The sequence below is a fragment of the Pteronotus mesoamericanus genome, unplaced genomic scaffold (assembly GCF_021234165.1).
Source record: "Pteronotus mesoamericanus isolate MK-2021 breed Mesoamerican mustached bat unplaced genomic scaffold, CSHL_Meso_final contig_90, whole genome shotgun sequence".
NCBI lineage: Eukaryota > Metazoa > Chordata > Mammalia > Chiroptera > Mormoopidae > Pteronotus > Pteronotus mesoamericanus.
Genome location: NW_026555277.1, coordinates 17,523,811 through 17,548,695, shown reverse-complemented (window position 1 = coordinate 17,548,695; position 24,885 = coordinate 17,523,811). Strand labels below are relative to the sequence as shown.

Below are 24,885 nucleotides of genomic sequence, written 5' to 3'. Positions count from 1 at the left end.
TGCACCATGCCTGCCCCTCGTTCCTGTCTGACCTTGATCTACACAGCAGGGGATGCCCAATTTTCTTCTGTAAAGGGTCAGATAGTAAACTTTCTATGCTTCATGGGCCATCCAGTAATTCTGTCTTTATAAAATGAAAGACACTGTATAGAAAATACATAAATATATGAGCATGGCTGTGTTCCAATAAAACTTTGTTTTTGGACCTTGAAATTAGAATTCATATCATTGTCAGGCATCACAAAATAATTGTCCTTTGTGATTTATTTTATTATTAAAAATATATAATAACCACTCTTAGCTCATAGCCTGTACAAAACCAGCAGTGGGCAGGACGTGGCCCGTGGGCTGTAGCTTGCTGATCGGTGCTCTGGGGCATGCTTACCAAACCTGTAAGGCGCAAGCTAGAATGAAGTAAGGAGAGGGAATACACTGAGCAACACAACCAAAATCAAAAATTTGTGATAAATTGAAAAGCAAGTTCAAAAATATTAGGATTAGATTGAACAAAGACAACCTGCTCCTAATGCTATCCAACTGGACATCATTTCACTTTGGAAATAGTACTAGAAATTGTGTATCATAAAAACGAAAATCTAAAGCGTGTCTAAATGTAACATGGACTGCACATTAAGCTAATAGGTAAAAAAAAGAACTCATAACAATGTATTTTGAGAGAAAGTACAGAGCAGTGCTTGGAGTACAGGCTCAGGCGCTGGGCTTGAATCTCCACTTCTCTAAGTCCCAACCCTCTCTGTGCCTCAGTTTTCTTATAAAGTATCTACTTGCTGGATTTGTTGTGAGGATTAAATGAGTCACTACACACAAGGTGCTTAGAAACAAAGTGCTCTATCAGCCAAAAATATTAGCTATTACTTTGGACATTATTGAGTCAAACATCTATACCCCAATTATATACATACAGAGAAAGGAAGCACACAGGTACTTTGGCCAAACTCATTGGATGTGGGATCTTAGTGAGAAACATTCATGTTTTAAAAATAAAGGTGGGATAATTGTTGATTTAGGGAGAGTTGTAAGAAATAATACAGAGATATCCTATACTGCATCCAGTTTCCTTCAGTGACAACCTTGTGCATAACTATGGTATAATAATACAACCAGGAAAATGGTACACAGTTTATTCTGATCTCACCAGTTCTGTGTACACCCAATGGTTTGTGTATGTATTTGTACATTTATCCTCTAGCAAGAACAACCAGAGAGAAAATTAGGTCATTAATTCAGTAATTTAAATAATATTGAAGAAGATGCACAAATTCATGCAGATCACCCACTTGAATATTACTTCCAAGGTTTTAAAAAGAAGAATGGCTCTCTTCTGGAAAGTCAGAACATCTGGATTTGATCCGGCTGCTTCTTTCTATTTCCCTCAACCGCCTTTCACTCCCAAAGGCTTTCCCTCTGAAGAACTGAGACACATGAGTAAGGAGATTGAAAATTAAACTTTTCTTCAGATTTCACACCAGGCTATTGAGACGGAGGGTAGAAGGCTTAATTATTTTAGTACAGACTTTGAAAATACATGTTGTCATCACCCCAACAGGTCTCTGCAGTTGGAGTCCTTTTCACTTCAAGTTGGGCAAGGTGATTTGATCAACAAGGGCAGAGAAGGCCCTGCTTACTCGCTCAGCTCCGCAATACAGGTCCATGTTTACTGAAGACTGTGGGCCTGAAATCAATAAACAGGAGAGTCCCTCAGAGAAGGTACCTGTAGGTTTTTAAGCTGATCATGATGAAGCTCTAGGACAGGGAAGCGCAGAAACCATCTCTCCTCAGTTCCTGATGACAATGTCCTTTCTCTAAACTAGCTAGCAAATGAGATGATTCTTGTTTACCAGGATCAATTACTAACCCAACCTAGGTTGTGTGTTCTTAAAGGGCATTTCCCCATGACTCCAAGCACAAATCAGAGTAGTCAGAAAGCCCACTCGCTCTAGAGCAGTGCTTTCCACGCTCTGGTGTACATCAGAATCACCTGGGGAGTGCTAAAAAAGATTGCTAGTTCCTGCCCTGAGTTCTGATTCAGGATACATGATGGTCAATTTAATGTGTCAACTCAATTGCAATAAGGTGCCCAGATATTTGATCAAATATTATTCTGGGTGTGCCTGTGAGGGTGTTTCTGAATGAGGTTAACATTGAATAAGAGGACTGAATAAAGCAGATTGTCCTCCCTAATGTGGATGGACCTCAACCAATCAACTGAAGGCCTGAACAAAACAAAGTCTGAGTAAGAGAATTTCTTCTGACTGCCTTCCAGCTTGGACCTCAGTTTTCTTCTGCCTTTGGACTCAAAATGAAACATCATCAGTTCTTCTTAAGTCTTGAGTCTGTCAGCTTTGCACTGAAGCTACTTGTTGGCTCTTCTGGGTCCCTAGCTTTCTGACTGCAGATGTTGGGACTTGTCAGCCTCCATAAGTCATGTGAGCCAATTCTTCAAAATAAACCTCTGTCTCTTTCTTCCTCCCTCCCTCCCTTTTTATATGTATATAAACACACCCACACATATATAAACACACACACACACACACACACACACACACACACATATATATGCTGACCCAACACAACATTTTAGAAATCAGCAGCTTTCTTAAGCTTGATTGGAAAAACAAAAACTCTCTCTCTAACAATCTATCTATATCCTATAATATATCAAGAATAGAGCACAAAAAATTGCATTTCTAATAAGTTCCCAGGTGATACTGCTGGTCTAGGGATGACACTTTGAGAACTGTTGCTCTGTAGCTGTTAATTCATGGCTTGAGTGGTCCCCTATAATCTGTTGTAAGGATTGTGCTGTAGAAAGATACACAGTTTGTCAGTTACTAACCAAAAGTTTAATATGCCTAATTTTTACCCTGAGTTCAATTTCTAGGAATTGACTATACAAACATATTCACATATGAATATAAAGATATTTGTTAAAGGACACTCACCTAAGCATTTTTAAGATAATAAAAAATTGGAAGCAACTTAATTGCACATCAATAAATAAATTATGATACATTTATACAATAAGACATTGTGCCACATTTTAAAAAAGACATTGCTCAATGTTTAAGATATATTGTCAAGTGAAAAAAACAAAAGTAAACATAATCTAACTTACGTTGAAAAAATAAAGACATATATGTAGAGAAAAAAGTTTGAAGGCAAACTCTCTAAACTGTTAACACTGGTTACCTCTGCAAAACAGCAAGGAGTGGAAGATGTGATAATGAATTCATTAAAAAAACAATCTTTGTTTAAGCATTTAAATGTTACAATGAAGAAGTCATAAAATATTGTTTGTGTAATTAATAAAAATATTACAGGCAATGAAAACACAGAAAGGCTTATTTTGTTAGTTATACACTTGAGTTACGATTTACATTGTAGCCCCATCTGTGCTGTCTTCTGCTGAACATAAGAGGAGAGGTTTTATGCCTTATTTACTCAATCTTCTAACATTGCTTGAGAGTGACAGGACCTTGAATAATTAGTGTTTTGTTGCCTGAGTATAACACCTTGTCCAGAGGCAAACTTATCTTAGGATATCCTGTTTCTTGTCCCACAGTGATAAACATTTAATATACAGCAATAAAGAAACAGGGAAGCAATAAACCATTTCGTATGTGGGAGTTTTTTTCATTGTTTGTTTTTCTTTTTAAGTTCCAGACCCTTGAAATGTTAAAAATAGCCAAAGATATGCACCTAGTAATGTTCTTTGGCATACACTTGGAATTCAGTACATATAGGGACTGAATTGCTATAGGACATAGGCGAAGACCTACTGAGATGTTAGGAATACCTGTGAAATCAATAGTCCAGAGGGTAACTCAATGTCAAAATAATTCACTTGAATGTTACTAAAAATCTCTCTGGTTTCTGAATGAGTGAAGAATGAAGGAGAAGGCTATGAGAATGACATACAGAGAGGTTTAAAAATATTAGGTTATCTATGATTACTTTTCTGGGCAACCAAAATACTGAGCTCATGTCTTTTTTACAACAATAATTAATTAAGTAAACCAATAGAATAGAACATCTACTACACTAAGACCTCTCTCTTGAGCTCCATATGGTACATGTAGATTGCTACTTAGATGTATATATTTGGATGTCTCTCAGGCAATTCACACTAAATGTGCTCAGAACAGAACTCTTGATTTGCCCACATGCATCTCAGCTTTCCTTGCTTCCCTCATTTTAATAGTGTATCACCATCCACTCAGGCCAAGCCGCCATCACTTCTTGCTTAGACTACAACAGGCTTGTACCTGGCCTCTTTGCTCACCCCCTTGCCCTTCTCCAGCCACTTTCCACACAATGCCAGAGTGTTTCAAAAACATATGTCTATCTATTTCAAAATGGATGCCCAGCATCCAACACAGCACTTGACACATAGTAAATGCTTGAAGACTATTGGTTAAATGAATGAATGAATGTATGATGAACTAACTAGACACTTTTTTCTCCTTTTATGGAGATTCATTAAGGTTTTAGTACACACTCCTAGGATTCCCAGGCACCATTTGAGAAGACTACCTTCTTAATAAATGAGATAAAAAATATAATGCTGTATGTCTATTTCCGGGATTGCTAAAGTCCTGTTCTTTATTTTCTTACAATTTGTTGAAGTTCAAGCTTAATTTCCTGATTATTTAAAATAATAGTTTAGATGTTGGTTCCAGAGGTGAAGAAAAGAACAGAAATAGTCCTTCAGCACCTCCAGCCTCAACCATGCAAGCTAATCCCATCCCTCTATTCCCTCACCTTCCCTCCTCATCCTTAAAACACACAGTGGCAAATAGAGAGCAAAAAGAGAAGGGAAAGAAGCTTGGAAAAGGATTTCAGAGATGTACAGAGGAAATTTTATTCAAAATAGAAAGAAAATAATTTAATGAGAAAGTAAGACTATTTTGTCCTTTTTTGGTCACCACATAACCAAGTAGCGTTAGATACTCTTTCAAATCTAGTCCCTTTACTGAAAGTTTGAACAAATGGCTACTGATTTTTCAATCCAACGTTTGGAATTTACAGGGGCTTGGGGAACCCCTTCTATACTTTCTCTTTTCTATTAAACTTTCACAAGCTCTTGAAATCCTATTATTATAATCTTCATACTGAATGACTCCATTCAGTTAATATCAACAATACCCCCCAAACTGACCATCAGGCTTGTTGTTTTAATCTTATTCAGCCTTATATAATATAAAGTTCATTTTAATTTCCAAACTGTGTTGACTCCTTAGTAAAGCTCCAATCCAAAAGGGTAGTCAGCTATTAAGATAGTCACAACACTGGGTAAATACATTAACACTGTCTGAGTAAATCTTAGCATATTACAAACAGTAGGTATTTCTAATATTCCCAAAAATTCTCAAAAAACCCCCCAAAAAACTAAGACAGTAAAATGATCAGAAACTCTCTGCTGTTGCCTGATTCAACCATGACACAGAGAGATAAAACACAGGTAACAAATACCTTAATTTAATTTCTTTGCCTTCCCAAACCTTCATCAGTGTGGTTATGCTTCTGTCTCTGATTAAGTTTGGGGTAATTCTGATAAGCATAGTAGGTTATGCATAAATGATGGAGTGTACTCTTGTAATACATATTGCCAATGGCTAAGTAGAATTTACAAACAGGATTATATTTAATACTATACTGAATAAGGATATAAACTTAATAAATACTTGAGTGAGTAATTACAGTGTTTAATAAATGCAAATAGTGGTCGTGAAGGTTAACATAGATATTATGCTGAAAGTCTCTAAAAAGTAAGAGTAATATAAAGTAAGTAATACTATAAATTTAAATCTTATCAATTAGTACTTGCTAAATAATCATGAAGTATATAGTACTCTAATAACAAAAAGAGAAAATGTGCATCTTTCTGCTACTACAAGTAGTTTGGTATAATAATGCAATCTTTCTGTATAAGTATCTCAATAGTTCTACTTCAATTGTAAATGAAAGTAGAGGAAAAATTTTTGAGACATATTTTTATATTGTCTACAATATTGAATAATGCTAATTGCATCTTTATACCTTATTGCATTATCTGCTTCGAGAAACAAACTTTACTTTTTCATGATTTTCCTTTAATGGTAGAAGTTGATAGTAGAAGTGATAAAAATCACTTGACATATGTAGAAGTCTTTTATCTTTAGGTATCAAATTGCACACAGTATTGTAATGTTGTCTTCAAATATGTGTAGGAAACCGTGTCTATTAGGAATGTGAACTGTGCAAAATAGCCAACTGCATTTGTGATGGGTAGCCCAACACAACATTTTAGATATCAGCAGCCTTCAGAAGCTCGATTGGAGAAACAAAAACAAAATACGAAAACGAGATAAAGATACAAAATACTAAATGAATTTCTAGAAAAAAAGCCAAATTTTTATGTGAAATTTTTCTAAAAATGTCAAGTGGATACTGACTTTGCTTTGAATGCTTATCATGACCCCACTGATGTTTATTTTAGATGGAAATACTCTGGCCGGAATCTTGGGTACAAGGAGTTCCCATCCTGTCTTTGTCTCAGGCAGTCTGAGCATGCTTCTGAGATCTTTGTGATCTTGTTTTCTCTAATACAAGGATTTTAACTCCAATTCCCTTTACAGTAGAGATTTTTAGAATCACCAGAGAATCACTTCATTGACTTGGCTCTACCAAGTTCAATATCCAACAGACATTATGTCTGTTTTATGTTCATTTTACAGTTTACCAATTGTTATGCGCTGAATTGTGTCTCCCTCTCCAAATGCATATACTGAAGTCCTAGCCTTCCGTACCTCAGAATGTGATTATATTTAGAGATAGAGTTTTTAAGGGGTTAATTAAAGAAGAATAAAGTTAGATTAGGTCCTAATCTAAAATGTGTAGTGTCCTTATAAGAAAAGGAAATTTAGGTAGGGACATGCACAAAAGGAAAATGGTGTGAAAACACAGTAAGACAGCCTTCTACAAGCAAAGGAGAGAGGCCTCAGAAAACACCAAAGTTGTTGACACCTTGATCTCAGAATTCTAGCCTTCAGGAACCTTAGAAAAAAATGTATAATATATATAAATACCACAGCCACCCGGCCTGTGGTACTTTGCTATGGCAGCTCTAGCAAACTAATATACCAAGTAAGAAATATTTTGAGGCCGCCTTGATGCAGGAACACACAAGAATGTTATCACAAGTCTCTCAATTACTCCAATATGAAAGATCTTTACAAAAAGAAACAGGTATAGATATAAAAATCAATATATTAAAATAACAAAACACTCTATAAACAAAACACTGTCTTGACAAAACAGAAGAAGTAACTATAACAAAAAAGGATTAGAAAGAAAGCCTTCAGAATTTAGCAGTGAGTCATAGCTTATGAAGAAGATAATAAGCATTTATTAAATTCTTGGTATGTGCCAGCTGCTATATTAAAATTTCATATAGTTTATCACCTTTCATGCTCACAACTACCCTATGAATTAGGCAGTACTGGAAATCAAGTTCACACATGCTCCTGATGTCCAAAAGATTCACGACTCTGACTGCTGATGAATGGCACTTACTAGATGAATTGCAGCTGCTGGGCTAATGTTATAAAGTCAAGTATTTTAAAAGGCAGCCTAAAAGGCCATCATTATTTCTATCAATTATGAAAATCTTACCTGATGGCATCTCTAGAGTGAAGGCATCCATAAATTTTGATAACAATTCTTGCAGTTCCTCCTCCTCCAGCTCATCCTTTTCCTCCTGGATGTTAACCGCCTCTCTCCTTTCGATGGGTGCCAGAGCAGGAGAGTTTATTTCAGCAGGAGTGATCTGGGGGGTGTCCTGCCACAGTCCTTCCTGGGAACTGGGAGAGGAGCCAAAGATTTCCCTGGAGGTCTTTTGCCCTTGGCTTTGTGCCCTGGTGCTTTGCGTTGACCTTGGCTCTAAAATGTCCTGTGGTGATTCTGACTTCGGTAAAGCATCCAATACTTTTGCTTGACTTTGTTGACTTCTGTCAGCTACAGTGGGGTTAGGAAGAGGTACCCATTCCAAACCTTCCACAGTGGCATTCTTGATCTGGGAAGAATCTTCTCCCTTCCAAAACCTTTCACCCTTTCCATGGTCACCCTTGGAAACCGTATTTTGACAAGAAGAAGATGCATGGAGTGGCTGTACCATTGCCTGGAGAAAGAAAGCTTTATTTATGGATAAATTAACATTTACCATATTTTTCAGAAATGCATTAAATTTTAGTGTTCCAATAAGAAATTTTAATGCAAGATTTTTTTTCCTGCTCTCCAAATTTATCACAATTAATTTTATTTTATGCTGTTAATTCAATGTCAATCTAAAACTGTACAAAAATTAAAACAGCTCAGATATTAAAATATTACAGGGATTAATCATAAGAATTTGAAAAACTCTAGGTTCTAGGAACTCAGGCTCTAAAAACATCATAAAGAATGGCTAAAAATATCTGCCTACATTGGATTAATAGATTTAAAAGTCTTATAATAAAACATGTTTTCTAGCTGATGTGGCTCAGCGGATTGAGAGCCGGCCTGCAAACCAAAAGGCCGCTGGTTCAATTCCCAATGTAGGGCACATGCCTGGGTTGCAGGCCAGGTCCCCAGCTGGGGGCATGCGAGGTGCAACCTCACATTGATGTTTCTCTCCGTCTCTTCCTCTCTCCCCTCCCCTCTCTAAAAATAAATAAATAAAATATTTTTAAAAAATGTTCATAATGATCTATTTAGGTAGGAATATTGTGGTTTCATGATAGTCCATAGGTATAAAATCTAGGGGGTGTGCTCCCTACGAAGTGTCGTGCGCAGACTCCTGGAGGTTCCCAAGATGCTTCTAGGGGCCCATGGTATCGAAATTATTTTCACAGTGATACTTAGAGGCTATTTGCCTGAACATTGTGTAAACATTTGCACTGAAGGTGCAAAATCAAGAGTAAGTAAATCTAAAGCTACGGATGCCTTGGAGCAAATCCAGGCAGCATCAACAAACAGCGCTGGTTGTCATGGCATTTGCCACCACTCACTTGCCATTAAAAAAAAAAAAGAAGCAAGTTCCACTTAAGAATATCCTTGATGGTGTAAGAAAAATTCTTAATTCTCTTTATAATAAAACATGTCTTTTTAATACACTCTGTGATGAAATGGGAGGTATGTGTAAAACACTTCTGATGTTTACTGAAATATAAAAATTGCCTCTGTGCAAAAGAATTACTTGTAGACTATGTTATTCAGACTTGGGCATTTGGCAAACATTGTCTCAAAAATACGTGAAATGCAACTGTCACAGTAGGACAAACAGCTAATAATATGTGTTGTCAATTTTAGCAGTTTCAAGCAAAAATTAGAATTTTGGAAAACTTGCATTCACCACCGTAGGCTTGCTAGCTTTCCAATTCTGAAAGACATTTCTGAGGAGATTGGTGGTGACATTAATGAATGAGACTTTTGTTTTTGGTCTTATATAATAAAATAAGTGAACGTTAAGAAGTTCAGCGAAGCTTGGTGAACTTCCAAATGATCAATGCATGATGCTACAGAATCAGGCATGGGTATAAGATTCATTCAAAGGGAACAGAACATTGCATTTTAATAAGACAGTGTAAAATAGATGTAGTTTCAAATTTAATATTGCAACTATCATTTGAAAAACAATCTTTTATCATGCTTTGGTGTAGTATCAAAGAAGATCTCCAGTTACCTGAAAAGTTTATTAAAATACTCTTTTCAACTGCAAATCTGTGAGGCCAGATTTCTTCATATATTTCAACCAAAACATCTTGCAACAGATTGAACGCTGAAGCTATTTTATTAAGTCAGATATTAAAGAGGTTTATAAAAATTAAAAAATGATTCCACTCTTCTAAGTTTAAAAAATGTGTAGTTACTGTTTAAAAACATTACATATATAATAATTCATTACTTTCATTTTTAAATTACTTAATACCTTTATTTTAAAATCACATTTCAGTTTTAATTTTGATTATAGGGAAGAGCAAGAGATATAGCCCACAAAAGTTCCATGGGATTCTCAAGATTTTTTAAGAACGTAAAACGGATACTGAGACCAAAATGTTTAAGAACAAAGATGTAAAGAATCACCTTGTCCCAGGCCTGCTGTTTCTAAATGGTACTGATATTGTTCTCTCTCAATGGCACTACCTTCAGAAAGAGGGAGGACACAGAGTAGAGAATGAAAGTGGGAGTTGGTCGGAGTATAAAAGAGGAGAGGGAAAGGGAAGAGGCTGACCGGAGTGAGATGCAAAGTTTCAGGCAGGAGCCTTCCCTTGGCCAGAGGATTCAAGGTCAGACTTCCAGACGGTCCAGAGGGCCAGGGTCTCCCACCTTTTATACCTGTAAATCCTGTCCCATTTGCTGTAGCTTGGCCCACAGACTATCCTGGTTGGCTGTGAGTTCATGAATCTTTGTCTCAAATCTGCAACTTTTTTCTTCTTGGGAGGCGTATATGGCTTGCAGCTTGTCTTTATGTTGGTTTAACTGCTTTTTAAGGAGCCTGGAAAGAGGACTGGTCTGAGTGGGTTGAAGGGACAAGAGGTCAGCAGACAAAGTAGAGATGAGCAGACTAAGTAGAGGCGCACATAGCAAGAGATACTCCAGGTCCTCTCCACGGGAGAAGGTGCTGGAGAGAAGCCCATGCCACTGCTATTATCAAATATTGATCAATCCTACTACTTTAACCTGTTTGTTCACCATGTACAGCTGTCCTTTGTGTCTATTATATACATGATTCCATTAAGAATTACACTGGCTTTCAGAGGTAAAGAATTAAATTTCAAAATTGCTTTTTTATTTCTATATTACTTTCCTTAATTTTATGTCTAATTTCTTTCTCATATGCAATGAAAAGATTAAAAGTGCTTTTAACATTTGAATTACTAAACTGCCTTGAAAATGTTATTAAGCTTATTTTCATGAATTATCACAGATTTTAAAAATGTTTTTTACATTTATATTATGAAGCACATCTCATCTATATATGCACTTATATGTATAATAAGCAATTTATTGAGCGGCTACTAAATTCCAAGCATTGTGCCTGAAAATAAAGGTTTTCCCTCAGGGGGAACTTCTTATTGAGGATCAGGAATTCTGTCTTCTAATGAATGACAACAGGAGATAGGAACTGAAGAAATAATTAGTCCCTTGAGGTACAATAAGATGGTAGACAGTTTCCAACAAACCTGATAAACCTGGTAGGAAGTTAGATGCTGTTGGAGAAAGTGTACTGATTTCTTTAGAAGTAGGGAAAACACACATACTAGACCACACACAGAATCATACTTCACTGAAAATGCTCGACCAATTTTCAAGGAATGCAATCAAAACTCAAAATTTAATTTAATTAGCCAGATGATTTTTGTTAGGTTTAACTCTTCAAATAGAGACTGTACCTTCCTACTGGAATCATAAGATTTCTCTGTTTAAAAATATGTCTTCTAAGATAAAAAAAAAGCATGGTAAAATCTTTGTAGATAATTTTTCTATAAAAGCAAGAAGAAATGCTATTGATTTGCTTGAGCTGTATTTGTGCATGCACCGTGGCTCCTACCTTCTTTCCCTGTGGAGAGCATTAATGTATTCATGAGTCTTCCACAGCTCATTCCTAATGCTGACTATGGTCTAAAGAAGCAAGAAAGAGAGGAAATAAGTTTTTGGTTTGAATTTAATACACATTAAAAAAATCATCATAAGAATATGACAATAATATTTAAAAAGATATAGTCTGTTTCAAAAAGTGATTAATATTTGGGTCTATGTCCATATATAGGATGTGTCTAATGGTTCATCTGTATGATCCAAGTATACTCACGTAATCTCATTTTTATATAACAGTTTTCTTTAGAGAGATTTAAACATAAAAAAGAGTTTTAGGTTTTAAAATTAAGTTATGATAGTCTTTTGCTCAAGTTAAGTTGCTGCCCAGAACATCTCCTTCTCCAAAAGCATCTGCACTGGGTCACTTTCTTTCTCTTGGCTCAAAATATCTTTCACTTCTACCTTTCAACTTCTGAAACTTTTTTATCTTTCCACTGATGCCTACCTGGATGTGTACTTAGAATCTTCAAGTCTCTCTGAATTCACTAAGTCTCTTTGAATTAATAATGGTCCCCTCAGCTCTTATTTAGGATTTTCCCAGCGAACCTTGTCTCTCACATCACACTCTGCAACCCAAGCACAAATCCTGACCTGACCTGGCCTGGCTCAGGTTCCTGGGGCACTCACCGTACCATCCTCTGGCTCCCACACATCTGCGTGGGAGATTGGATTTCATTACTCTATGTTCCTAAGCAACTGTGGCTATACTCCATGGCTTTCTTCCAATGAAATTTTTTCAGCAAAGGGATTAGAAATGCTTCTTGGTTTATTTAAAGTGTACATCCAGCAAATACTTTGTCATGTATGCAAGTCTTACTTATATTATTGATTTTTTTCAATCAAAAAAAGAAATGTACCACCTACACAGGATAGACTGCAGCAACTTTAAAAATGAAAAAAAAAAAAAAAAAAAAAGATGTGAGGGAGTAAAAGGAAGGTAAAATAAAGGAAGCATACCAAAACAGAAAAACTTCTTTTCAATTTCTTCCCTCAGAACAAATACACGTTAAAGTGAGAAAACATTCTGCATTGTGAAAACGGCTTTCCTTCCTTTTTTCTTCGAGGCAGGAAATAGAGCAGCTTTTCAGCTGCCCTCCCACATAATTACACCTCTCCGCCTAGTGCTCCAGTAAGAGGTGGAGTGGGCTACGCTACGAGGGGTGTCCCAGTGGCTCCAGTTGCAGGAGCTGATGATGGAAGTGCGCACAGACCAGACGGGAGGGGACACCCCATGGGCAACTGCTGAGGCCGCGGGTTACCTCTGCACGCACACTTCTATCCAGGATGACTGCAATGTGGGAATTCTCGTTTCTCTGTGATCATTGAAAAGCATTACAGACGATCACATTTTAAAGACCTCCCTTAGCATCAGACTGTACTGATGACAATGACTGAGGGAAAGGCGGGCATGAATGAGAGGACAAATAAACACAATAAAACACAATAAAGCATTTGTAGAATGTACACTTAAAAAAAGAAACCAACAACCAAGAAGCATTTCTAATCCCTTTGATGAAAACATCTCATTGGGTGTTGGGAAATGCCCTGTCTGGTTTCAGGGGCTGTACCCCACCGACAGACAAGAGAGCCTCAAGGCTGGAAAAAATCAAGGAGGCCTCGGGAGAACATGCCACTGAGGAGATGAAATCTGACCCTCGCCATGAAATGCTGCGCCCCTGCCACCCTCACATCGCCCTGCTTGGCCCTGTAATGGTTGGTTAGTCAAAGACAGGTAAGTTCTCTTGTGAGGAGAGATGACCTAAGACAGACATCGTCTGTTATGGGCAGCAGACAAGGACTTGGGGGACACGGAGAAAGGGCAAAAAGGCCCGCATCCCTCTGCTCGTCTGGAACATGGCCGGGGTCCTCATTCTATCTGAAAGAAGTCTCTTTATCTCTCGGTGGCTCTGCCCTGCCCGCCTGGCTCAGGCTTGAAACAACACTAAAGGCAGGTACAGCACTAAACTGGATCGGGCATTTCCCAGGGACAATCAGGCCAGGAAGGAAGTTCTGCTAAGCATGCTTTGCTCTTCCCTCAAAAGCGATGATAACCGGCTCTTCTGGGAAGATTTACGTTATTCATAGACCCTGACCTGAGGCAGATCTCTTGTGTTCCTCCCATTGTTATCTATGATCTCTATTTATTTTTTGTAAATATAGCCTTTTGACATTGATTGAGGAGCTTTGCATCTACATGCCTGTGCATATGGTTCTCAATAAAAGCCTTTGGACACAGGCTCAGGTCCCTCTCCACTAGAGGGAAGAGCCATGGCCCCTCTCCTGGCAGACAGGGAAGTGTTTGTGAGGACTTATGTTTATTCTCCCATCCGGGACAACCCCGGGATGGGCACTGGGGGATTCAGAGCCTTGCTCCCTCCTCAGCGGGCTCCGGACAGTAACCCTCAGATCCAGGAGCGCCCCATGCGGCGCTCCCTGAAACAATTGGGATTTTTTTGTTTGTTTGTTTCTTGTATCTTATTTTTCTTTCACCTTCCTCTCTCATTTCTTCCCTTACAAAATTCTTGAACCTTTTTCTTACATATGGATAAACTAATTTTCCCCTTTTCCCTTACTTTTTAATAACATCAAATCTTACGATATTGAGTTGTCCAGTTAAGGCCCGGTGGACAAAATGTTTTACATATAAGTTATATTCAGAAGTTTTGGGCACAGTCTTTCTATCTACAGACACTGGAATAACTTGAAGAAATCAAAGTTGAATACAATTTACCCTTTGGATGTAGACCTGGGAACCACCCCTTCAAAGCTAAACCTTGACCACTTACACGGTGAACAATACAGTTCATTGGCTGCATATTGCAGGCGCCAAGTGTTGTTCAGGTTAGACTTGCCCACTCTATGGGGGCAACAGGTAAGAGAAATTTATGTTGCTCAGCTACATGTAAATGAGGACAGGTTAGGTATCTCCTTAAGGCGGTCACTATTGAGTCTTCTAAAACATGCCACAAATGAACGGTACAAATTATACTATAATTAATTCTGCGTACTACTGTTGCCATTCATTCATAGTTGTTAGCTGAATAGAAAACTTACAGTGTACTTTATCCTTGCAAACATCAGGTAAACCTGATCCATTCTACTCCAGGAAAAACTATGCAATTGATTATACTAAATAGGCCAAAAATTGACAGGTAATTATGTATTTTGAGAATATTATTGGTTTTCTTAACAGATATTTGGTTTGATACTTTTGATACAAACGTTACTGTATTCTTTTGGAGTAAAGGTTGAGCATATTGAGTTGAATTAAGTAGATATTTGAAGATTTAAAAAATTTTAAAAAATAAATAATTTTTAACTTTTTAACTGATTTTTAAAAAAATCTTAAAGTAGATAATTTTCTCAAGAAAATTAAATGACCAAAGTTAACTGAAGAAAGTGTGAAGAGACTATTAAGCTTGAGAAATTGAAAAATTTATTTAAATATTATAAAGAGTCCAGTGTCCTAGGATTTTACTCTTGAATTCTGGCAAATGTTAAATAAATAGTGCTTATGTAAGATAAATTGTTTTAAAGACAAGAAATGTGAAAAATGGCTAGTTGCTTAATGTAACCACCAAAACTTAAATGCTCAAAAATCACAAAGATACAGTTCTGACCCATATGATGCAAATCTAATTAAAAAAATGAGCAAATCAAATTTAAAGTGGATTTAAAGCATAATCCACTGCAAACAAATACAGCTTTTAATTCCAGCAACGCCAATGAAGTTCACTATCAGAGACTCTATTTGTTAATGCAATACTTCCAATGAGGGAAAGCATGGGATAATTCCAATTAATGCTAAAAAAGGGATTTAAGATGAATAAATTCAATGACTTCTGATTGAATACCAAAACAGTTAAAAATAAGAAAATGAAATGACTTCGTCATTTATTGAAAATATCTCAAACCAACAACTAACACCATAACATTTAATGGAGAAACACTAAGGAAATACCCACATTAAATCTAATCCCATTTAAGATAAAATAAGCTGCCCCATCCTCTCTTGCATTATTTATATTGTCCGGAAAATTCTGGAGTCCTTCAGGAATGAAGACATGAAACAGTAATGAGAGGTTTAAGTATTGTAAAGAAAGAGACCACATCATCTTTTTTTCCCCTAGACCACTTATTTGTCTACCTAGAAACAAGAGATTCAAACTAAATCAATATTTAAAATTTTTGAGAGAGTTCAGAAAGATTTCTCTTTAAAAGATAATCATACAAAAATCTATAGCTTTTCAATATGCCATCACAATAATTAAGAAAAAGTTACAAATGAGAAGGCCTTTATTCACAATAGCAATAACCATCATAAGATGCACAGAGAGCTTTCAGTGAGAAACAGAATGGTAGGAGGTAAACTTACCTTGGAATGCTGGAGGGACCCAGCATGCCCTAGATGCCAGGGGCCACTGAGCACAAAGACAGGAGTTAGAAGTAGCACAGAGTTTTGAGAGTTCATTTAGGAAAACACACACACACACACACACACACACACACACACACACACACCCACCCCACAACTCAATGGCAAAAACAGTAAGTAATTTGCCTTAAAAAATAGCAGAAATCTAAATAGATATTTTATCCAAATGGCCAATAGGTGCATGAAAAGATGCTCAACATCACTAATGACTGGGGAAAAGCAAATCAAAAGCACAATGAGTTATTACCTCACACTTGCCAGAATGGCTATTAGCAAAAAAACAGGAAATAACAGGTGCTGGTGAGGATGAGGATGTAGAGGAAAGGGAAACTGTGCACTGTTGGTGGGAATGCAGATCGGTGCAGTCACTGTGGAAAACAATATGGAGGTTCCTCAAAAATTTAAAAATCAAACTACCATATGAGTTGGCATTCCCACTTTGGGATATTTATCCAAAGGAAACAAAAACAATAACTTGAAAAATATATATTCATCCCTATGTTCATTGAAGCATTATTATAATAGCTAAGATGTGTAAGCATATTTGTAAGGGAATATTATTCAGCCATTAAAAAGGAGGAAAGCTTACCATTTGCAACAACATGGGTGGACTCTGAGGGCATTTGCTAAATGAAATATTTGCCATAAAGACAAACACTGTACAATCTCATTGATGTGGAATAAAAAGCAAAACCAAATAACAAAAAACTGAGCTCTTAGATAACAGAGAACATATTGGTGATTGCCAGACATGTGAGGTGGGTGTGGGAGGTAAAATTGGGGAAAGTGGTCAAAGATACGAACTTCCATTTAAAAAATAAATAGGTCCTGGGATGATGACTATGGTTAGTGATACTGTACTGTATGTTTGAAAGTTGCTAAGAGAGTAGATCTTAAAAATTGTTAACTATGGGTGGTGGATGTTAACTAGACTTACTATGGTGAGCATTTTGCAATATATATAAATACCAAATCATATTGTATACCTGAAACTAATATAATGTTATATGTCAATTCTATCTAAGAAAAACAAACAATAAAGAAAACTATCAATATTGCATTACTTTGTAAATAATACCATATAAGCTAAAATGATGGTGTAAAAGATCATATAGAAATACAATTTGAATAGAAAAAATAATAAAGAGAAACCCTGTTCTATAACATGTAATGGTATCATTAAACTAGAATAATTAAAATAATATTCATAGGTAAAAATAAAATTAAAAGTAACTGAATAGAAAGCAGTAAAACACGGGTCCCCAACCCCTGGTCCCTGGTACCAAAAAGGTTGGGGACCACTGCAGTAAAAGACATCATAAAATGATGAGCATTTTAGTTTATACTAAAGGAACCACTACATAGAAATTAAAAAAGAAAATGATTTATTTAAGGTTAGAGAAAATTGGCTATTTAAGTAAAAAGTAGAAGTAAGGGGAATACCCTGACTTACTATCACACATCAAAACAAAAGATAGATATTGGAAATAATTAAACCATGTTAAAGCAAATACAGCTAAAAAGTCACTTAATTTCTTAATGGAGAAAATTTTCCAAGCATAAAACTGTGTAAAAAGAGAGGAAAAGACCGATAGTATTTTCATGATAATTGAAAATGTCTAGACAGCAAGTCACATTATAAATAAGACTAAAAAAAAGTAACTATGAAGACAGGCTTCCCGTAGTTAAACTTAAAATTTTAAAAGTTCAAATACAATAATAAATCAAACCAATGCATCAGTAAAAATTGGCAAAGAATAATGGCAGAAAACAAAAACCAACTCTCTGCTAAGTTATGCATGGAAAAGAAGGTTCATCTCACTCTTAATTACAGAGATGGAAATTAAGGCAAATAAAATATATTCTGCTCATAAAATTAACAAAATTTAAAATATGGTAATAATAGTCAATATTAGCAAAGATCAGTGAGGTAGTTACTTAAATTATCTGTGAATCTAATTTGGTATATATTTTCCAAACATCAATTTTGTAGTAGGAGGGAGAGTTTTGAAAATGTTACTACTCTAATTTAACAATTTCACTTTAAGAAGCATTCTGATGAAATAATTGGGCAACCCTGTACAAAGAATAATATACAAGAATTTCAATAGTACATTTTAAAATAATAGGAAAAATCAGAAATAACCCAAATACCTATTAACAGAGAAAGGGTTCAATAATGTTAAGTCCATTTAAATAAAATTTATACAACTGTTAAGATGTTTTTGAAGAATTGTAATGGCAATGGAAATGCTCACAATATAACTTACATTGATAAAGAACTATACAATCAATACACTTTGCAGTATGATTTAAACTATATTGATTAAAAATGTTAACAGAGAAGAAAGTATATAAAAATATTAACAGTGGTTATATTATGGATTGATTGTACTTGTTATTTTGGTCTTTGCTCTTTTCTGACTTTTCCAAATTTTCTATAATAAATGCACACCACTTTATGACTGAAGTTAAAACGTTACTTTAAAAACAAGTCTCTAGATTTTCCCTTGATTGCATTGACATCTTGACAATATTCTGCAAACTAAGGAATGAGTCACCAGATCCAACTGCATCCTTACAAAATGGTCCAGGTTATGACTTAGCAATGGTCCCTTTCCCTTTTGGACTCACCTGATGCTGTGGGCTGCTGTCACGGGCTGGTCGAGCCTGAGGTACCGTTTGACGTATTTGTTTGGAGGCCTGTGTGGTTGCTGTTTCCACTGGATCAATTGGACTTACGTACATTGGCACTTTAGAGCTATTGTGTTGGGTGGAGAGTTTTATTAGAGATTGTAATAATTTTTAATTATCAGGTATGACATTGAGGGAAGCCTTAGAATATGTTAAATCTGATATTAAACTTAATATCCAAACAATAGCAATGGAATACCCTAACTTTTTTTCTTGGCACTCTTTTCCAGTTGCTCAGTTGATAGTTGATTAGCCAATAATAGGGATGAAAATTTCACCCCCTCCTTTCTTGACAATCTAGAAATGAGAATGCAGAGAAATGCAGGGAGGACTGCAGGAAATCCTCAGGTCATTGTGTCCCAGTCAAAGACTAGGGGTTCTAAGCACAGCTGTGGGTTTATTGTGCCATATTGGAAGAACATAGAATACAGCAGACTAGTTTAAGGTCAGGTGTGCTCCATTTTATGTAAGTCCATTTAGTTTCATTCCGTTATTCAAAAGCTATTTAAAGCCTTTTACCATCTTGAGTTTTGCAGATAAGGAAGGATTTTTAAGGAGAGCAGAGAACTCTCTGTTCACAGAGACTTCACATCTAATAAACAGACAAATATACAATCATGATCTTTTGATATAATGTGATTCTTTCTACAGAATTCGAGGAGAGTAGTGGAAAAGATGCAAGTATTCTTTAGTACATTCAGTTATTTGTTTAAAGGAGTGGACATTTTGGGGTAGAAAGCAGGGCAACCTGTAACTTCTTTGTCACACACCTTGTGAGTGACACACTCTATTCCAACCCCATCTGAGATCATTTTAATACCCTGAAGCCATTCCACATCATTTTTTGTACTCATGCAAATGTTTACAAACACCAAAATACATATTGAATTTGTTTTTAAAGAAAAATAGCTTTAGGAAAAAAATAGCTAAATAGCTTTAGAAAAAATAGCTAAAGAAAATTGTTCTATAGGCAATATTTGGCTACTTGCCTTTTTTCTCATAATGTATGATGGTGAATGTCCTCGAGTATAATAAATGGGTGTTAAAATTTATTCTTAAGTACATTCATTATGTTCTATTGTATGTCTGTATCATATGTGTTCTATCATTTTTCCAGCAGTGGACCAGGAGGTTGTTTCTGGTTTATTAACTTGCCCTCAAATGCTGCAATGTTTATCCTTATTTATGTAGAGTTGCTTTTAGTCCTATACGACAGAGTTCCAAATTGGATCTAGGGCCTTATGTTGAGTAGATACCACTCTTTCAAAGTCAATCTCTCCACACATGCACTAGATTTCATCCCTTCCTGTCTGCCTAGTGGCTTTGCCCCAACAATTCTCCCCTCTTGCACCAAATCGTCAAGTTTTGTCTCTAAACCTCATTCCCTTCAGCATCCAGTATAAATGTGCTTTGTTTCTTCCATCATAACAAAGCATTCTCTTGACTTGAGTCACTCTACCGCCTAGACTGTTTCCTGTACAGTAAAAAAATCCTAAAAAAAATTTATTATGTAGTAGCTTCAATTCCTCCTCTCCCATTCTCTCTTAAACTGCCTATATCTGTTTTTTAAATACTGCCCCTGTCCTACAATGCTCTTTTTGAGGTCATCAATAATTTTCTTATTGCTAAATCCAAAGGTCAATTTTTACTTCACCTAGCAGCAGCATTTGACACAGTAGACCATGCATATCTTCCCCATTGGAATACTTTCTTTACCTGTCTTTGAGGAGTCCTCATTTTCTTGGTTTTCTGCCTACCTCATTCACCACTCTTTCTCAGTATCCCTTGCTGACTTTTCTTCTCACCAATTTCCTAATGTGAATGATCGCAGGGTTCAGTCCTCAATTCTCCTCTCTTCATCTACACTCTCTCTTTGGCGATCTAATTTGATTTCATGGCTTTCAAAGCCATATAGGTCAACAGCTTCCAATTTTGTATCTCTAATAGACTTTCTCCCAAAATCCAGTCATGAATAGTCAACTGCCTACTCAATATCTCCACAAGGATGTCTAAAAGCCATCACAATCTAAACATCTCCCACCTCATACTATACTCTCTTGCTACACTATAGTCTTCCTCATTTCAGATGATAGCAACTTTATACTTCTACTTACTATAGCATCACCATGACCACACAGTTTAGTATAGATACAAAAATTGACCCATGGGTCTGGGGATGAGAATATAAATTCTATCAACTGATCCAGGTATGTGAAAAAACCTAATATATGACAAAGTTGGTGTTTTAATCAAGTAGGAAAAGACAGCATAATTGACTAGCTATGTGAAAGAAAGCAAAACTAGACCCCTTGCTAAAATAAATTTCAAATGGATTGAAAATTTAAATTCAAATTCAAAATAGAGGCATTAAGGGAAAACTGAGGAAAATATTTATATAACCTTTCTTCTACTTTTGCCCACTTCAGTCTAATTTCTAACATCTCTTCCTTCGTTCCATTCAGTGACACTGGCCTTCTCACCGTTCTCTGCACCTGCCAAGCTCACTCCTGCTTTGAGCTGCTGTGTCTCCCACTTGCAGTATGTTTTTCTCAGGTAACAGTGTGGTTCTCCCCTTTAGCTCCTTCCAAGGTTTGTTGAAGTATTACCTCTCACTCAAGGCCACTATAACCACCCTATTTAAATTTGCTACCAGTTTCCTTCTAAGTCTTGCTCTCTTCTACTTGGCTCTCCTTTTTTTCCTTTTCCTTTAGCACTTATAGCTTCCAATATAGTCAGGAATTCACTTATATGACTATTTTTTTTATAATCTGGTTTCACCACTAGAATGAAAGCTCCATGTAGGCAGATAATTCCATCAGTTCATCATACATCCATTCATTTTATTAGTCAGTCATTTAACAAATATTTATTGCTTGCTCATCATATTCAGACATTGTTATAGATTCTGGAAATACAGCTGAAAACAATAAAAAGTTTCTCTCCCCATGGAGCTTTCATTATAGCACAAAAAAAGAAAGTAACATATATAAGATGTCAGATACTGCTGAAATGCTTTAAAAAATAATAATAAAGCAAAGGAGGAGGATTGAGAGGACCTGGGTGGGGACAGAGGCTGAAATGTTAAGTGGGTCAGGAAAGGCCTTAAGGACAAGAGGTCATTTGAGCCAAGATCTTTTGTGGATCTTTAGCAGGTAAGGTGTCAAGCCATTCAGAGAGGTGGCATAGGGGTAACAATTCTTTAAATATTTAAGTTTTAAGAGAAGGCTTGATCTTAGGGGAAGAAGGAGGAGTCAGGGCTAGAGCAGGGTGTCGGCCGGGGGTGGGGGTGCCGCGGGCTGGGGCATGGAGGAGGACTAGGTTATCAGGGTGGCTCAAACGTGCAGGGGGTTTTTTGTGTTATTTTCCAATTTTTCGTTTTTAGCTTAGAAACAGTGCAAAGTGACTGGAGGAACTTAACGCATGGGAGTTTGGAGGAGAGGAGCATGCGAGGAATGTAATCATATTTGTGTTTTTAAAATATGAGTCAGGCTTCAGTGGTCAAAAGAAATGCAAACCAGAATATGGATCTTTGTGTTCTAACTATGAGAATGTAGGAATTTAGACAAGATATCAAGTATTCAATAAATCCAAATGGCTAGTTGACATATTTTATTGTTATTCTACTGAGGAAAGGTGAAATAAATGGATTGAAGAAGACAGGTAAATTAGAACCTGATATTTTTGCTTTTGTATTAAATGCCTAAATGATTCACAAATTTTATAAGCATATATTGATGTCAACCTGCTAGCAAATGTGACACAGACATAATGAATGCCGTCAAATTGTGAAGCTAATATGTACTTTTTCATTTAAAGAGCTATAAAAAATATCTTTAAATTATACCAAATAATACAGTGACAAAAAAGAAACCCCAAAAAACCCAACACAGAAATAAGACCTGAGATTGAGATAGAAATATACTGGTGGAAGTCTGAGAAAAGATTAGAAAATTACTGAAGAAATTAATAAATTAATGCCAATTTAAACTCATCTTTTAAAATGGGAGTAAATAAATAATTCTGGTTTTTTCCCACCCATAAGTTTAATGATCATAAGCGGTAGAAAACACCATCTCTTCCCTTTACCTCCTGAAAATTTAGATTACGAAGAAGGGGTTAGTTCAAAAATTGAGGTCACAAAGCCTTTTTGAAAGTCATCTTCAGGTCGGGGGTCAGGAGTGTGACGGGGGTCTGTACGCCGTGGGTGCCGTGTGCTTTGCGATGAGCCTCTGGAGCACAGTTTGAGGATTAACAAAATTCACAATTTTTGACCCAAGATTTTACTTGAGTAAATTTGTCTTAATACAATGTTTAAAAATATGGGAAGGTACATGTATACGGATGTTGAAAACAACATATAGGGGGACAAAATTGGAAAATAAGTACAATTTTCAGTGAGATAAGGGATTGTTTGTGAATTATGCCTCTTCCTTATCTGGATGAGAGAGAAGCCATTAAAAAAGACATTTTGGAAATTAATGACACAGGAAATGCTCTTCATTTAATGTAGGTATAAAAAAGAATTAAAAAATGGATCTAGAGCATAATACATTTTAGTATTCCAAAAAGGTGCGTGACAATCACAGCATTCATCTGTGAGTGGTGGAATACTGAGTGTCTTTTCCTTTTTTTTTTTTTTTTTTAAAAAAAAATGAAGTATTAGATCTGAATCAAGCTTTCAAAAGCAAAGCAACAAAAAGGTAGGGATAGAAAACAGTATTATTCAAATATTCTAATATTAAAAATCTTCAGTTGGAATAACTCTCATTAATTGGATGGACCACTTAAAGGCATTTTTGCCTCTGGCTCTACTTTAAAATGAAAGCTCATTTCTAGAAAGGAAAAGCATCCTCCTTCCTCCCCTGCCTCCAGCCTTCCTCGGGCTCACGGCGTTGTGAGAGTTGCTGCTCTGTGCCCAGGCCCTGGGCGGCCACTCTATGGGACAGCCACTCACAGCTCTCACCTGGCCTGTGCCATGTCCTTTGGATTCACCTGATCCAGCAGCCACTGCCTTCTCGCAGCTTCTTTCCTCCTATAGCCCGCTTGGAGCAGGTTGTTTCTGAGGGTCCTAAAGAGGAGCTTTGTATTCTCCTTTGCGGACAGCTCCTGTAATGGCCAACATTACACAGGGCGTCAGATCAGTCTCAGCGCAGTCTTCCTTCCTTACCTGGGCAGACAGCTGCCGTGAAAGGTTCCAGAATTACTTCACTTATGTTTATGTCCTCAGAAGAGTCATTTTACTTTCTTACTGCCTGGATTTCTTCATGTTCTCTCTACGTGTACACATAGCATAAGTTTCCAAATTACATACCTCTTAACTTCCACAATAACTTTTCTTTGTTAGAGCAACCCAGTTATTTTAAAGCTAGAACAGGGGAGTGAAGGAGGACTAAGTCCATGGTGGTTAACATTTGGGTTGTGGATTCCTTTGAAATGGATTTATCTCCGAAAACTGCTCATATATTTAATTCTGTATAAGATTTCAGTGGATGCCCAGACCGCCTGAAGTCCATCCATCAACCCCACATTAAGAATCTCTGCCAAGAAAAAAAAAAAAAGAGCAAAGAAGGAATGCAATGAGTCGTTAAAGATTTTCAGCACTTGAAATCTAACGTGTAACAACAAAGTAACCACACGGTGTCAGTCTAACACCGATAAGCCCTATTTCTCCCCAGGCGTTTAGAAACTGGAAGATCACACGCCAATGAACCCGAGGATTTGGTTTAACAAAGTTCAGTAAAGCAATGTCCACTGGGAATTACTTGGCAAGATCCAGGCACTTGACTTTTGTGGACCATTCCCGTTAAAGGGAAGAACGAGAGAAAACTTTCCTCTGAAAGTCTATTTCATCGAGACACTTCATTCACTATTGTATTTGAGGGTGATGTCATCCGTACGGAGAGGCTGACTCATGGAATCTCTGTGATGTGAAGAAAGTGTTCTTTCTGAAAAAACTCAAATACTCTTTGTTTAATATTCACTATTCCATTTCTCTTTCATCTTAGAAAGACCTGAATTCTCTTGTTGAATATTTAAAATTTTCTTTAAAAAGTTTTAGTTTTATGCTGCTCCACTCAAGACTGAGATAGTTCTCTTTCTCTTTGATTTTTTCCTAAAGA

The 24,885-nt window shown here is 36.5% G+C and overlaps 1 protein-coding gene across 1 annotated transcript in view; it reads right to left on the bottom strand.

Moving 5' to 3' along the window:
* Positions 1-1,589: 1,589 nt before the first annotated feature.
* DYTN (dystrotelin) overlaps positions 1,590-24,885 on the bottom strand; it is a 43,582-nt gene continuing 20,286 nt past the window's right edge. Inside the window, exons 9-12 of the mRNA XM_054586201.1 lie at positions 23,730-23,869; positions 10,375-10,534; positions 7,675-8,179; positions 1,590-1,693 (exon numbers count right to left, since the gene is read on the bottom strand). Of these exons, the coding sequence (XP_054442176.1) occupies positions 1,590-1,693; positions 7,675-8,179; positions 10,375-10,534; positions 23,730-23,869 (909 nt within the window). The remainder of the gene's footprint in view (positions 1,694-7,674; positions 8,180-10,374; positions 10,535-23,729; positions 23,870-24,885) is intronic.